At 33.6% G+C, this 16,359-nt stretch overlaps 1 protein-coding gene and 1 long non-coding RNA gene across 3 annotated transcripts in view; one reads left to right on the top strand and one right to left on the bottom strand.

The window, feature by feature from the left end:
• LOC112647198 (uncharacterized) overlaps nucleotides 1-16,359 on the top strand; it is a 34,553-nt gene that overhangs the window by 6,793 nt on the left and 11,401 nt on the right. The window lies entirely within an intron of this gene.
• C5H1orf141 (chromosome 5 C1orf141 homolog) overlaps nucleotides 638-16,359 on the bottom strand; it is a 36,130-nt gene continuing 20,408 nt past the window's right edge. For both annotated transcript variants that reach the window (XM_025428068.3, XM_049110313.1), the window contains 5 exons: nucleotides 12,139-12,206; nucleotides 6,918-7,023; nucleotides 4,960-5,029; nucleotides 3,595-3,784; nucleotides 638-1,433 (listed from right to left, as the gene is read on the bottom strand). In XM_025428068.3, coding sequence (XP_025283853.1) covers nucleotides 861-1,433; nucleotides 3,595-3,784; nucleotides 4,960-5,029; nucleotides 6,918-7,023; nucleotides 12,139-12,206 — 1,007 coding nt within the window. In that variant the 3' untranslated portion in view covers nucleotides 638-860. The remainder of the gene's footprint in view (nucleotides 1,434-3,594; nucleotides 3,785-4,959; nucleotides 5,030-6,917; nucleotides 7,024-12,138; nucleotides 12,207-16,359) is intronic.

Here is a 16,359-nt window from a genome sequence, read left to right as displayed (position 1 = left end):
AACAGAAATGTTTCTAATTAAACCTACTTCTCCTTACATACTAACAGTTCAGATTTTTAAAAATTCTTTAAAACAAATGGATTAAAAATAAACTTTTGAAATACAATTCTTTTCTAATTTGAATTCTGCCTTTATACTGTTTGGGTTAATTAGAAACAGTAAAACAGCAATATAATAATATATGTAATGTTCAATACTTTATAGGACTTGGTATCAGATTTTTTAGCTTATTTAAGCTATTCTTTTAAATTATTTAATAATTTTGAAAAAAGTCAAAGTTATACTTGGAAAAGGCATTATATAGCAAGGAAGTTCCAATGTCTACTAACAAAAAACTATTTTAAAATTTACAGTCTTTTTAATTGCGTGAAATGCTAATGTAAGACTATTTTCCAGTGATTATCCAAAATGCTGATACACGATTAGTTCCACATGCATCAAGTTAATGGTACATTTGTCTTATTTGATACTCAATTATTAAGCAAGAGTTATTGATGTTATTTGGCTTCTAACAGCAAATTTCCAGAAACAGTCTGTGCCATTCTTGGTCCCAAATCAGACTACTGTAGAAATGCTGATGATTGAGGAATCTAATTGAGATCATAAAAATTCATGAACTACTTCTTGTTGATAAATGTTTCCTAATTTTGTACTTTTATTTACTAAAAATGTTGGCTTTTCTTGAACAGATGACTGTTGACTTGTAATTCCAGTGTCTATGCTTTGCTTTCTTATAGCATCCATTTGCACATTATTTTGGTAAGAATTTCTTCTATGATCTTTGAACGTCATTATTTGATTTTTGTTACTAAATATTGCTGTATAAACAATATTTTCTGAGGTGTCTAATTTTCATTTGACTATTTTAACAAATCATCCAGTGGTGTTATATTACTTAATTTATGAACTTCGAGTATAGTTTTTAAAGGCTTTGAGCCATATTTGACAGGTAAGGCACTGAATTTGCTAATTGGTTTTACTGTAGAAAACATTCTTTCCAAGTTGCCATGTCTGGCACTCATTTCTTGAATAACAGTTTTATCAAAGAAGCCCACAAATTTTTTTGTTAGGCTGGAAAAAGTCTGTGAGAAATCATAGAGTTTGCTCCAGGATATGTTTTCAAATGTCTGCTTACTCGTTTCCTTCTTTAGTTTACCCTCTACAACTCTATGGCCCACTTTAAAAGCTAGTGCTCGTATATCTCTTTTCCATGCAGTAGGCATAATTCTTTTAGGTTTGGAAGGAATAATACATTGATCACTAATTAAAGATTTGAGGATTTCACAATTTCTTTCTAAAACAAAATCTGGTCTTTTATGTGGGTAAATGTTTTCCTTTTCCATGGGATAGAGAGGAAGTCTATTTTTTGTCAAAAGTAACATTTGTACATATCCAGTCTCATGGAAAATTATGGGATTTGTGTCATTTTGTTCCTGTGGATTAAAGAAAAGAGTACTTAGTCACCAGTCCAGTGAGTCAAGGCGGCTACCTATATTTTTAAACATGAAAATAAAATAAGATATTCTAAAAATGACTACTAAGAAGTTTTTAATATGAGCAATAATGGTATTCAAACAAAAAAACATGTACTTGTATGTGACATACTTCCTTCTCTTAATATTCTGTCAAAATGTTAGGGGTAAAATCTGAATTTCTGGCCTACAAAAACCCTTTTTGAATAAAGTGAGATATGACAAAATAAATACACTTCTTAGATGTGTGAATGTTGTCATTGGAAAAATAGGATAGTTGGTGGGACGGAACATAGTTCTGGCATTTCTTAGGTCCCACACTCAGAAATAAGAAGCATACCAAAAAAAATGAATCTTGAGTCAAAGATCTTAAGAGACATAATTAATTATAAGCCAAAATTACAAAGGCTGGATATTCTAATAAATACTTCTAAGAATATAAAAATATCTTTACAACATTATATTTATTCTTGTACTCCAACCCTTACTTAGCACATAAAAAGCCTCAATATATATTTGTGGAATGAAATACCCAAAGTAATAGATTGACTTAAAAATAGACTATTTTGTCACAGCAGTAGCAAAATTTGTATATTTGGCCTATTCACTAAACTCCTTCCCATATTTCCATTGTAGGGCAAAAAGATTAATTCCAAAGAAACTGGTCAAATATACATATTACCAGTATTTACTTAGCAAACTTTAAGTCAATGATTGCTACCTTTCCTTTAGAAATATAACTAATGAAGTAAGAAACCAGTATCATCCAGTTGTACATCAGTATACTTAGTGAGAAAGGTATATTATTGTCTACAAATACTAAAAAGATGATGAAAATCTAATTTTACAATCCACTGGGATGTCAGTTTTACCCATTTAGCCACAGTAGTGGAGATTTGTCCTATTTTTGGTCTGTCCAATACCTCTGGGAATTTCCCACCTTACAAATCTATGTACTTTTACATAGAGGCAAAGACTAGCTTTCTAAGCCTCCCTTGAGATTAGAACATAGGCATGTGACCTAGGATCTGCCAATCAGATACACCTGAGATAGTCTTCTGTTCAGAGAAATCAAACACTAGGAAAAGGTGGGCATTATGAAAGCTACTCTAGTGAGAATGGTAGCAGGTATACCTGCTTTGAAGGGCAGCAGTGGCAAAAGTCTTAAAAATAGTATCTCTTGGGATGCCTGGGTGGCTCAGTGGTTGAGCGTCTGCCTTTGACTCAGGTCATGATCCCGGGGTCCTGGGATTGAGTCCCACATCAGGCTTCCCACAGGGAGCCTACTTCTTTCTCTGTTGTCTTTTCCTTCCTCTCTATGTCTCTCATGAATAAATAAATAAAACCTTTAAAAAAAAAAAAAAAAGCATCTCCTAACCAGAATCAAAGTCACAAACTCCATAACAAAGCATGGGTCCTGGTGGAGCAGTCTGGGGTTGTAACTGGGTGACTCCTAACTGTATAGCTTTCAAGCCAGATTGTCTTAGTCTTCCTAGAGACTCTGTGAGCTACCAAATAGCCTTAAATGCATGTATTTTCTGGTTCAAAAAGCTAAAATAGATTGTTAGAAAGGTGAAACATAATGCAGTCATTTTTAAAAATGCCATTTTTGTTTTATATTTCTTTTATAATCAAGAAAATTTTATAAGCCTTCTTCATAAAGAAAAACACAAAACTTTCAGCTGATGCAAAGGAATCCCCACTTTTGGGGTGGCAGTTCTAAAAAGAGCATTAAGAATCGAAGTGTTGTCACTTTGCAATGTGAAATTGAAAAAGTAAAAAGAATTTTTTAAAAGATTTTATTTATTTATTTATTTATTTATCCATGAAAGACACACACACACACACACACACACCACACACACACACACACACACACACACACAGAGGCAGAGACACAGGCAGAGGGAGAAGCAGGCTCCATGCAGGGAGCCCGACGTGGGACTCGATCCTGGGTCTCCAGGATCATGCCCTGGGCCAAAGGTATGCGCTAAAGCCCCCCAAGGTTCCTCAAAAAAGTAAAAAGAATTTATCAAAGATTCCAGTCATTAGAATATAAGATTCCTATAAAGAGTAATTATACACATATTTACTGAACTACAGTAGATATTATTACCATTACCATATGAGAAGTTACTGTCTTTGCTGGACTAATGTTGATTATCTTGGCATTTGGCTTTTTCAATTCATCCTCAAAGCACAAGGGGAGCAAATTTTTCTTTCTTATGGAACAATATTCACTTAATTGATCATTTCTGATGGTTTTGTTTTCTTCTTTGCTAAAATCACCTGTCTGTGGGGGAGATTTTCTTCTGAAAATGAGCACAAGTTCAGCATAAATAATGATAGGGTTGATTTCAGTTAGTCACTTCTTGTCTGTCTATCAATCCCTCAAAGTCACTGCCAACACTTCCCTCAAATCCAAGCTGAGGTGGAAGCTATACAATAATATATATCCCTCTTTGGCTCTTGAGTGTGGAGGAGATATATTATGCAGGGTGAGGAGAATACCAGGGGTAGAGAGATATTTGTCACATTCTTTGTTGAGATTCTGGGGTAAAAAGAGCTTTGCAAGGGCAGCTTCCTAACAACATAGGTTGGCTTCAGCTTTGTTAACAGAATGCAACAGTATGGTATGGTTACAGGCAGAAAGACGATGTAGTTTTCATCCCAGATTTCCTTTGGTTCACATAGGACATGGACACTGAGTTTAGTCTTACCAAGTTGGCTGCTATTTCCGGGGTGAGTTAGCCCATATCAGAGGCCTGGCATGACTGATGGACAGATAAGGTTGTGACAGAGGCTCAGAGTGTTCTCCCACAGTAATGAGAGTTGAGAATGGACCCTAACCAAGTTCTGAGAGAATAGACCATATATTCATGAACCACAGATGTCCACAGCCACAGAATACCTAGAAATGAGACCAGTAGAGTACAAGGGCATTGACCAAGATGCTTACTGAAGTACCTTTTCCTCAACATCCCAAAGTCTAATGGGTATCTCATTCGCTTCCCCAGATATCATCTTAGAAAGAAACAGAAGGACTGAGATAAACTTAGAGAGGTTGTATATGATTGCTCCAAAGTTTAAAACATACTAGGTTAACATGATTTTACTTAGTTTCAGGATCTAATAAGAAAGATCAGAACTTTATATGAAACTACAGAGCTACTTTTCTTACATCCATATGGTAGTCTAATCAAATGTGTTTACTAGAAAAACACAATTGTATTCTCTCCATTCATTTTTCTATGTCTTTTTTCCATTTGTCTATGAACTTGAAGCAGATAGAGCATGAGTTCAAGGTATGAATGTGATGCTGACTAGTAGCACACTCTTAGACCAGTCACCGGATCATAGTACAGGCCTAATGGTAATAATGTACCCAAATAAATTCATTCTGGTCTACTAAAAAATAAAGGGCAGAACTCTTCCTGTTAGAAATATCAATGAACACAATAAAATATGAAAATGTTAAAATAAATACCTTTTATTCATATAATCTTCTAAGCGACCAGCCAAATCAAATGATTCCTCAGGGTTTTCTCCAGTTTGAGCTGAAATTATAAAATATTTTCATAAAATCCACACATATATCATGGAATTCAGAAAATACCTTACAGAAAATATTTTACAATGTAAAAAACAATAGAAAGCACCTGGCATAGTGCTTAATCTATATAGCTACTTAGTAAGACATTTTTTTTTTTTTTAAGTAAGAGTTTATTAAGTGAACAAGACAGAACTGGAAAAGACTGAGGTCAAAGATCTGATGTCTGGCTAAGACACATCAAGAATAAAACTGGCCTTGGAGATTTTTGTGGAAGAAAGACATTCTTAAATTTTCAAATCTTTCCAACATGTAGTCATTATTAGACAATAGGAAGCCTCAGATGGTTAAACACTATTGGTAAAGAGGGATGTTAGTTAGCAGAGATCAAACTGACCTTGCCACCTGGCATGAAGGAAGTGTCTAGGGTTGAACTCTTTCAAATATGCCTGGCAGGCCCTCCAGCATTTTCCTACTTTCTTAGAAGTGTTCCTAGACACATATGCTATTAGCAGTAAATTCAACTTTTCTCTTGCTCTCAGTTCGTGTTCTAGTGCACTGCTTCCCAATATTTATTTATTTAGAGAGAGAGTGCAAGAGTGCAAGCAGGGGGAGGGGCAGAGGGAGAGAGAGAGAACTTCAAGCAGACTCTGTGCTGAGGGCGGAGCCTGACACAGGGCTCAACCCTATGACCCTGAGATCAGGATCTAAGCCAAAACCAAGAGTCGGACATCCAACTGACTGAGCCAGCCAGGCACCCTTAGATTATTTTATTTCTGGTGTTTTAGAATTTTGCAGAATTAATCTTTTGCTTTCTTTTTAACTTACTGAAGTAAAATTTGCATGCAACTAAATGTACAAATTTTACATGTATAGTTTGGTGAATTCTGACAAATATATATACACTAATGGAAGCATCAACAAAATCAAGATATTGAGTGTTTCTATTATTCCAAGATAGCTTCCCTATGCTCTTTTTCAGCAAGTTCATTCAATTTGTTCTGGTCTCTCTTCCAAACACCGGTTATCTCAGGGTTGGATACCAGTTTTGTTCCCTCAATGTATTGTCTTCTCTTAACCAGTCATAGTTCTGTTCCTTTACATTGCATTCTGCGTGATTTTCCTAAATCTGCCCTTCGGATCTTTGATTTGGATGTTTATTCTACTCTTCGTTACGTTTGATATAATTTAGGTTGTGCTTTATCATTACCCATTACCCTAAAAATATTTTCAGCACTGACAGCAGCATTTCATTTTTGACAATTACCTTTTATATCTTTGAATCTTGTTTCACAGAATCCTTATTTTCTTTAATCTCTTGAGCTTATAAAACAGTTATTGTCTAAATTTTTTCCTGTTTCGTGGGGTACAATTTCTGTCAGACTGTGACCATTAGCTATCTTTTAAAGTATCTCCTTTATTTGCTACAGGATATTTAAGAAGTCTCATGTTCTTGTTTTTCCATCTACTCATCTTTGAATCAGGACACTTAATCCAGGCTGGATACTAGTTCAAAAATAATAGAAGGAAATCTTTGGACACTCTGTTTATCTGGATATTGTTAAATTCTCCCCTTAGAAATTAATAGGTGAATCCAGATATTACCGTATGTTACGAATTCAGGCATTCAGCTGCCTGAGCAAGCTAGTGAGGGAGCTGGAGCCCTGAAACATTATGAGGAAATTTGTTTCTGTGCACTATATGTTCTGTGAAACCTCTTCATGACTCTAATGAGGTAGTGATGGTGGTGGATACTCTGTTCATCTATGTGTGAAGTGACATGTGGGTGAGAGTCCTTCACCTCTCTCTTGCAATAAGCAATTCAGTTTGAGGAGGCATTTAGTCAAAGAAAGGCCTCATAACTCTTTCAAAATAAATACATAATATACATATACCTGCAAATAAAGTAGAGTCTTTTTCCTTCTTGTAAGCACTGGATTGAATCTTGGGTGCAGGATAAATGGTTGTAGGACCCAGTGTTCTTCTACATGCTTGTTTAGTCTGTGAATATAGATCATGCAAAAGTTTAGGATTCTTCACCTGAACATCAGGAGAAAACGAAAACTATCTTAGGAATTATTTCTGTGTATATTGATAAGTAATTTAAATTTGATTATTCACATTTGGCATATCTAAGTATGATATGTCTAGTTCTTTAAATGCTTCCAAATATAATGTTTATTTAATCCTCAAAAAAATCCCTATGATAGGGATGTTAATAACACTTTGTAGAGGAGGAAACAAATCTACAAGAATTTAAAAATTGGACTGTGTTCACACTTTTTGCTAACTTTTATTTTCTTTGTCCTCATTATATTCACATGCAAAATTTATTTGTCCAAATGCAGGGAAAATCTAAAGTTCAAATACTGAGCAAAAAAAAAAAACTCTCTTTGTTTAAACAGAAACATTACTCATACATAGAGTAGCTACAGCAGAATACTTCTGAATGAAGGGGGAGAACTGGAAAAAGTGATCTAACTTTTCCAGGGTTAGGATTCCAGATTGGCTCTAATATAGAGGGAGACTTTAATGAATCTGCTATATCCCTATAAAGATTATTGATGTTTTTATATTAACAATTGACTTGGTCAGGTTCAAAATATACTCTGTCTCTGGAGCAGCAGCTCAAATTTCAGTTCAGTTGTATCCTTAGCTGGGCTACTTGCAGTCTCCCTAAACATGCATGGTTCAGGGGTTAGTGAGAGACTTGGCTGTCATCTTCAGTTCTCTTCTATTAGTCCCCTCCCTTCACTTTCTGGAAGCTTGGGTTGCCTTGAACATTGCTCTCTGGTTCTTCTCTCCAGAAAAAATATATCAGTTTTCTGTTGGAGTTTCAGATGACCCATTAAGTGCCAACTTCATCCACCCTTCAAGCCAAAAGTCATAAAAATAGCAACTTTGCCCCATGCAAGTCAAGTTACTACAAGTTTCTATGTTTTTTTTTTTTTTCACCTGCTTTTGTTCACTCTCTGGGGTCTTCAGGTAATGTGTGTGTGTGTGTGTGTGTGTGTGTGTGTGTGTTTTCTGAGTTTCTTGTCCAGAGTTTATAGTCATTGTATGAGACAGGCTGGTATAATAGGGGCTTACTCAGCCATACTGCATCAGAATTCTCCAGAGCTTTTACTGCTTCCATTATCTTTTCCAATCAAGTATCTGTTCAATACTTGTATGGGAACAATACAATATTATTTATAAATAATAATGGTGATATGTGTCACTCTTGCCATGCCATAGACTAATGTATTATCATTAATTATGAAATTGGTTATTGGTTTTTATATAGGTATACTTGTTAAAATTATGCTGATATTCTTCATCATATTAATCAAGTATTTTCTGTAGTTTTATCAATAGTGGTTATTGAATTTATCAATTATATTTTAAATCTTGGAGCTATTAAAATAATTACAGTTTCTGATGAAACTCTAAACTTAGACTTGGCAGATATTTAGGGGGAGAAGGGAAACAAAAGTTGTAAAGAAGCAGGTTAACTGATATTCAATGGAATTTCTGAACCAGTTGTCACTTCCTTTATTTCCCACTTATCCTATCCCACATGCAAAGCCGTAGGAAACTGTATTTAATTAACCCCAGGATAAATTAGTGCTCTTCCACTAATAAACTTCCTGCTAATGTGAGTTTGGTTCCCAGAGTGAAACTCTCTTCTGAAGGACAGACTACCAGTCAGATTACCTGATCTCCACCCTCTTATGCTAAAGTTAAGCTAGCTGGATGAGAATGCTGATGTATACACAGAAAAGTTGGTTCTCAATTCTGCAGAGATGTTTATTTATAAAATTAATGGCAGTTTCATAGAAAGATTACCCATATCTTGATTCTTAAATATGAACAAATGAAGATTTATCAGGTATGATAAAAATCAATAATTTCAAAAACAACTATCATGATTTTAAAAAAAGGAACACCAACACCAGAAAAGAGATAATTCAAGAAACAGAAAATGACTTCAGAAAATGAACCCTAATATCTTCATAAAATGTTGAGAACGAATATAACAGGAAACTATGAGAAGAAAAAAAAAACTAAGAACAAGAAAGAAATTTAAAGTGTCATTACTGAACCAAAATGAAGTAAAAGGACCAGAATAAAGAACAACTTTTCAGAGACAAAAAATAGAGAATAGTAATATAGAGGATCAATCCAAGAAATCTAATACCTGACCATTAAAGAACAGAGAAAATAGTGGAAAGGAAATGGGGAAGAAAATAACAGAAACATTTTTTTAAGACCTAAAGAAAGACATTTGACTTTAAAGTGGTCTGTTGAACACTGAGCAGAATGAATTGAAGTAAAATTACAACACTCAGACATATCCTCAAAACATTTCAAAACAACATTGATAAAGGGAAGATCCTAAAAGTTTCCAGAGGAAAAAAGTAAGATCACTTACAAAAGACTGAGAACTTTTCATTAGCAGCATTGAATGGCATAGGACAATGGGGCAATGTCATCAAAGTTTAGGGGAAAAAATGATTTTATACATATAATTCTACTTAGCTAAACTATCAATCATATATACAGAAAAAATAAATATATGTCCAGGCATCTGTGTACCATCCTTAGAGAAGTTTCTTGAAGACATATTCTAGAAAAAATAAAGATGAAATCCAAGAAATAAGAAGACATGGAGTACTAGAATTTGGCAACTAAACCAGGAATGGAATGACCCAGTGATAACTGCAGCACAGGCTTAAAAATAATGGGTCAAATTTAGAACAAAAAGTCACTGAGCTCCAATGAACAATTCCTCCAAGAAGATTGGAATGGGTTCTACTTAATAGAGAGAACAAATAAGGTGTCTCTGTATCCACACACAATGAGAAAGTTACGTTTCTTTTTCAGAGGCTGCCTATCTTAGAGGTAAAGAACATGTATCAGACTGTTAGGTTCTTCCTAGCTCTGTTATTTATAATTGAACTCAGCCAAATTACTCATCTTCTTTGTACCTCTTTTTTCTCATCTATAAAATAGGAATAAATATAGTACTTACTTCATTGAGTCGTTGGGGATGTAAATTATACATACACATACATATACACCCATCCATGTATAGGTGTATGTTTATACTATACAGGTACTTTAAGTACTACATAAATGTTTGCTATTATTACCATTCTCCACAAGAAAAAAAAGGAAGGCAACTAGAATATTCAGGAAAAAATACAGAAGTGTACAGGACAGTCAAGTTCTCAATATGATGTAGACTGACAAATGGCATTAGTTTTTGAGTAACTGATGGAGAATAAGATAAAAGAGTCTTTGTTTTTACATTTTACCCATTGAGAAGAATCGTAATCCTAGCACATTACTTTATTCTACAACGAATGATTATTTGCAATATCATAACAGCATAGATACTGTTTGTAGTTTTGACTTATAGAATTAAGCTATAGACAAAACATGACGGCTTAATCAGAGTTGCAAAATTGACCTCAAAACAATGTCAAAGATATACTTGACTTCAGGACAAAGCTGTGGAGGAGAGCGGGATTACAAAGGATAGGACAGCTAAAATCTTCATCTTATGTAAAGGGGAATCAGGAGTTAGTGACTGAAGTTAATATAAAAGAAAAATATTTAGATATTTTATTTATCAGTACAAAAGTGAACAATAGAGAAAGCAAAAAAGTAACTATCAAAGATCCAGAAGGAGGGGCACCTGGGTGGCTTGATCTGTTAAGCATCTACCTCCAGCTCAGGTTATGATCCCAGAGTCCTGGGATCAAGCCCCACATTAGGCTCCCTGCTCAGTGGGTAGTCTGCTTCTCCCTCTCCCTCTCCCTCTGTGCTCTCTCTCTTAAATAAATAAATAAATAAAATCTTAAAAAAAAACAAAGATTCAGAAGAAAATCAAGGGGAGAAGTGTAGAGTAGTATAAATAAGTTAATTCAAATATGTTTTACTGATTATTCAGTAGATAATACTTAAAGTAGATAAATAAAAAAATAGTACTAGAAGCTCATTTTTTAAAATTATGGAGTTAATCATAAGAGGAATTACACCCCCCACACCTCACCCCTGGCAAAGTTAAACATGGTTACCTTTGAAAAGGGGAAATTAGAACAACAAATATGGGATGGAGGTGCTTTGTGTTCTTATTAGCTTTCCTGTATTATTTAATTTTTTAAAAGTCAAATTAATATTTCAATTTATTTTTTAAATTAAAATGTTGCATGTTTTCTAAAAGATGCTAATAAATTTATTATAATAATTATTATTTAAAGATTGTATTTATTTATTTGAGACAGAGAGAGAAAGCATAAGTGGGGAGGAGGGTCAGAGGGACAGGGAGAAGCAGACTTCCCACTGAGCAGGGAACTCCATACAGGGCTTCATCTCAGGACCTTGAGATCCTGACCTGAGCCAAAGGCAGATGCTTAACCCACTGAACCACCCAGGCACCCTGCTAATAAGCTTATTATTATGAGTAAACTTGTGATGTTACAATATATATATTGTATATATATATATAGTATATATATATACAATATATATATATATCTTGAAAGATTTTTATTAAACATGAACCTAAATAAAACATGTTGTCAAACCACTATGTTGTACACCTAAAGCTAATGTAACATTGCATATTATAGTACAATACTTCAATTATACTTCAGTAAAAAAAAAAAAGAGTCAGTATTGTTGGTCCCAAACCTGTTTATGGTAATTATTACTGTAATTATATACTTTAAATAACCATAGCATGCTCAAAAAAAAATGGTCTTGGATACACATGAGAAGATTACAAATGGATACATATTTTCGTATTTTAAATTAAAATGAAATATTTGTTATGCATGCATAGTTTTTTTATGATGTCCTGTTTTAACTGACTTTATGATAACTGTTCTTCCTTATCATATTCGATAAATAATTTCTGCTGTATGGACTGTCAGGCAAATAATATATTTTCTGCATTTTCTCTGTACATAAAGTTTTAGTAATATCAAAGATGAAATCACTTTAAAATTTTATGTTTTTGAATCCTAAAATACATTTGAATTTGGGATTTATAGAAGTATATGTAAAATTGTTAGTGTTAATCTGAATTTCTTCCAAGTAATTGTTAAGTGGACAAATTTAACCTACCTCAGCTGTGTCCTTAAGATAAAGAAAAGGTCTAAAAGATCTTGATTTCAGATTTTCTTTCACTGGCTCTAAAGAAACAAATCCAAACATAAATGATATTTCCATACTATTAGACTACTTCTAATTTTACTACCAATAAACTATTTTCTCTACTTCTAGCAAACTTTTTAGAAATGTAACTTGATAAACTTAGGTGCTTACATATTACCTTTACATTTTCAAAGCTAAATGTATCCTAATTTGCTTTTAAAATGAGTTTCTATTAATAGAATATAACTTTTAGTTATTTATTTCTGACTATTATCAAACTACGGGAGTCAGAACTGGGTTTTGCATTCTGCAAATATATATATTATTTGGTTCCAGATATTTACAGGTAGAGAGGAATTTTGCCTCAGGAGGAATCATACTTTTAGTCTCAGTCATGTCTGATTTAGATAATACTTAGATATGACTCTGGGTTTTAACAATAACTTAAGAGTCAGATGTCACTAAAATAATTGAAGTGTTCTAAGATCCTTTTATTGTCTAGAATGAGGGTAACACTAGATTTTAAAAGGTTACATATTGTAATTTCTAGAGTAATCATTTAAAGAATAGAAACAGAGTAACTTCCAAATTAATAAAGAGGAAAAGTGAAACTTAAAAAATTCAATCCTAAAGAAAACATGAGAAGATAGAAATATAAAATCAACTGAATAAATAAAAAACAAAATAAGATAGCAAAGTTAAATCTAAAGATATCAGTAATTAACTGTAAATAGACTAAGCGCTCCATTTTAAAGCAAAGATTACCACAGTAGATTTAAAAATTTAATAGTATGATATTTACAAGAGATAAATCTAGATTGCAGTGTTACAAGAAGGTAATAAAATGGTGGAAAAAGATATGGTAGCCAAAAGAAAGCTAGGGCAACTACAGTAATACTGGATAGTAAGACAATTGCTTTATAATGAAAAAGGGTTCAATTTACTAGAAACATGATAATTCTAAATTTTATGTAACTGATAACATCACCTAAACTATATTTAAAAATCCATAAAGCAAAATTTTACACTACAAGGAAAAATAGAAGCCTGAAATTTCTCATTGGTAGAATAAGCAAACAGAAAAATCAATAAGGATATAAAGAGTTAAAATATACAGTGAAAAAATTTGACCTAAAAGACATATACAGAACATTGTACTCAACTACTATAGGATATACAGTATTTTCAAGCACATCAGAGCATTTGCAACAATTTACTATATATTGAGTCATGTTAACTAATTACATAGGACTGAAATCATATGGAGTATATCCTCACACAACCCTGTCATTGTGCTAAAAAGTTATAGTCAAAAGATAATTAGAAAAGTTTCAAATGTTTTGAAAGAAGACATATGCTTCTAAATAACGAACAGGTCAGAGAAAAAAATCATAATGGAAAATAGAAAATATCCATGATATTCTTGGATAACAAAGTTGGAAGTCTTGCTCTATCAGATTCAAGAGTTATTTTAAGCTACATAAACTAATGTGGTATAGTATTAATGATAAATAGACAAATAAATAGAATAAGAGCCCCAGAGCAAAGAGCCCTGAGCATTAGGAAAAGAATAGCCTTTTAAATTACATAAATAACTGTATATTCACATGAAAAAAATTATATTTGACCCTTACCTCACTCAAAATTTAATTTTGGGTAGACTTTAGGCCTACATATAAAAAGAAGAATTAATATATTTTATAAGATAAATAGGAGAAAGTCTTCATGACCACAAAGAAGAGAAACATTTCTTTTTTGTTTTTTTAAGATTTTATTTATTTATTCATGAGAGAGAGAGAGAGGCAGAGACACAGGCAGAGGGAGAAGCAGGCTCCATGCAGGGAGCCTGACATGGGACTGGATCCCAGGTCTCCAGGATCAGGCCCTGGGCTGAAGGCGGCGCTAAACCGCTGAGCCACCCGGGCTGCCCAACATTTCTTAAATATGGTACAAAAAGTACTAATCAAATGGGGAAAGATTTGGTGTATTTGACTTTATTAAAGTCAAAGAACGTCTGTTTATCAAAAAGGCACCATAGAGTGAAAAAAAAAAAAAAAAAAAACAGAGAAAAGGGAAGATATTCACAACACGTAAAACCAACAAAAAACTAGTAACCAGAATACATAAAGAAATCTATAACAAAAGGACAAAAACTGGAACACCTGGGTGGCTCAATGGTTGAGCGTCTGTCTTTGGCTCAGGCCTTGATCCCGGGGTGCTGGGATTGAGTCCTGTATCAGGCTCCTGATTCTCCCTCTGCTGATGTCTCTGCATCTCTCAAGAATAAATAAATAAAATCTTAAAAAAAAAAAAAAAAAAACGGAAAAGAAAAGGACAAACCTACTTTTAAAATGAGGTAAGGGGCATGTGGGTGGCTCAGTCAGTTAAGCATCTGACTCCGGCTTAGGTCATGTTCTCAGGATCCTAGGATCAAGCCCTGGGTTAAGCCCTACTTCAGGCTCTGCACTCAGTGGGGTGTCTGCTTCTCTTTTTCCCTCTGCCCCCCGTCCTGCTCATGTGCACTCTCTCTCTGAAATAAATAAACAGAATCTTTAAAAATAAAATGAGTTAAAGCTCAGGTGATTTCCAAAAGTGTAAATTTAATTGATCAACAGTCTTACAAAAAAGTTCTCAAACTTATTGGTAATCATGGAAATGTAAATTAAAACATAATGATATACTATTATGTATACTAATATAAAAATTGAGCAATTTTGAATGTTAACAAGAAAGCAGAACAAAAAAAGCTCTCACAAATCTGATAGGAGCACAAATTGGTACAAATACTTTAGAAAGTTTGCCAGTATTTATGATAGTTGAAGATAAGTATATTTGGCAATATAAATCCTAGATATACACTCTCAAGAAAATTTTACAGCAGGATGCATAAACAAGAATGTTTATTCATCATTGTAACGGTCGACAAACTAAAACCCAAAAATTTCATCAGTAGAATAGATAAATTGTGATATACATTTGATCCTGGAACAACATAGGTTGAACTACCTGAGTCCACTTACACATGGATTTTTTTGATACAGTATAGTACTCTTATGATTTTCTTTTTTTTTTTTTTTTAAGATTTCATTTATTTATTCATGAAAGACACAGAGAGAGGGGGGCAGAGACAGGCAGAGAGATGAGCAGGCTCTGTGTAGGGAGCCCAACATGGGGTTCAATCCTGGGACTCCAGGATCATGCCCTGGGCCAAAGGCAGATGCTTAACCGTTGAGCCACCCAGGCATCCCATGATTTTCTTAATAACGTGTTTTCTTTAGCTTATTTTATTATAAGAATATGGCATATAATACATATAAAATATGTGTTTATGTTATTGGAAAGTCTTCTGGTCAACAGTAAGTTATTGTTAAGTTTTGGGGGAATCAAAAGTTACATGTTGATTTTTGACTGTGCAGTGGATTCAGTCCCCCTAACCCCCATGTTGTTCAAGGGTCAACTGTACACTATTTAATGATGGAGAAGATAAATTAAGAGGAGAGACTGAAGAGTAATAGAGTAGGAAAACAAGAGATAGGAGTTCCAAAATAAAAAAAAAAAAGGAGTTCCAAAATCCCAAAGAAGAGATTAAGAAGGAGGGAGTGATCAACCAATATATTTATATTGAGAAGTGGAAGAAAATGAAAACAGAAATATTATTTGGACTTAGCAGTGGAGATCATTGATACTCTTGATCAGAGTAGCTTCAGTAGATGGTGGAGACAGAAATCAGGCTGGAGTTGTCTGAGGTTTGAACAAATGTTGAGGAAATAGAGACATTGTACGTAAACAAATCCTTTGAGAATTTAGATGATGAAGTGTTTCAGAGAAATGAATCAATATGGGGCAATGTGGAGTCAAGGAGCCTCAATCAAAGGGGCAGTGAGAATGATTCAATTGCGTGGTTCTTTGATAATCACAGAGAAAGAAAAACAAAGGCAACACAAAACTCTAAAATTCTCTGAACGTTTGCAGGGCTAGTTCCTAGCTTACAGATTCCTTAAATTTTGAAGAAAGTAAATTCCTTTACTTTACAATTTCTGTAAAGTAAGTTTTTATTAAGCAAGATGCCCATAGTTAACTGATTTCTTTTTTTAACAGTGACAAGAAAACTCAGTGTTGACATGAAGGAAACTCAGATATTTTCTTTCTAGAAAAATAAACATAAAAATGTATTCTTAATTTGTGACTTCT

This window comes from Canis lupus, chromosome 5, assembly GCF_003254725.2.
Source record: "Canis lupus dingo isolate Sandy chromosome 5, ASM325472v2, whole genome shotgun sequence".
NCBI lineage: Eukaryota > Metazoa > Chordata > Mammalia > Carnivora > Canidae > Canis > Canis lupus.
Note: the sequence above shows the minus strand (reverse complement) of the source record. Positions and strands in the feature narration are given on the sequence as shown.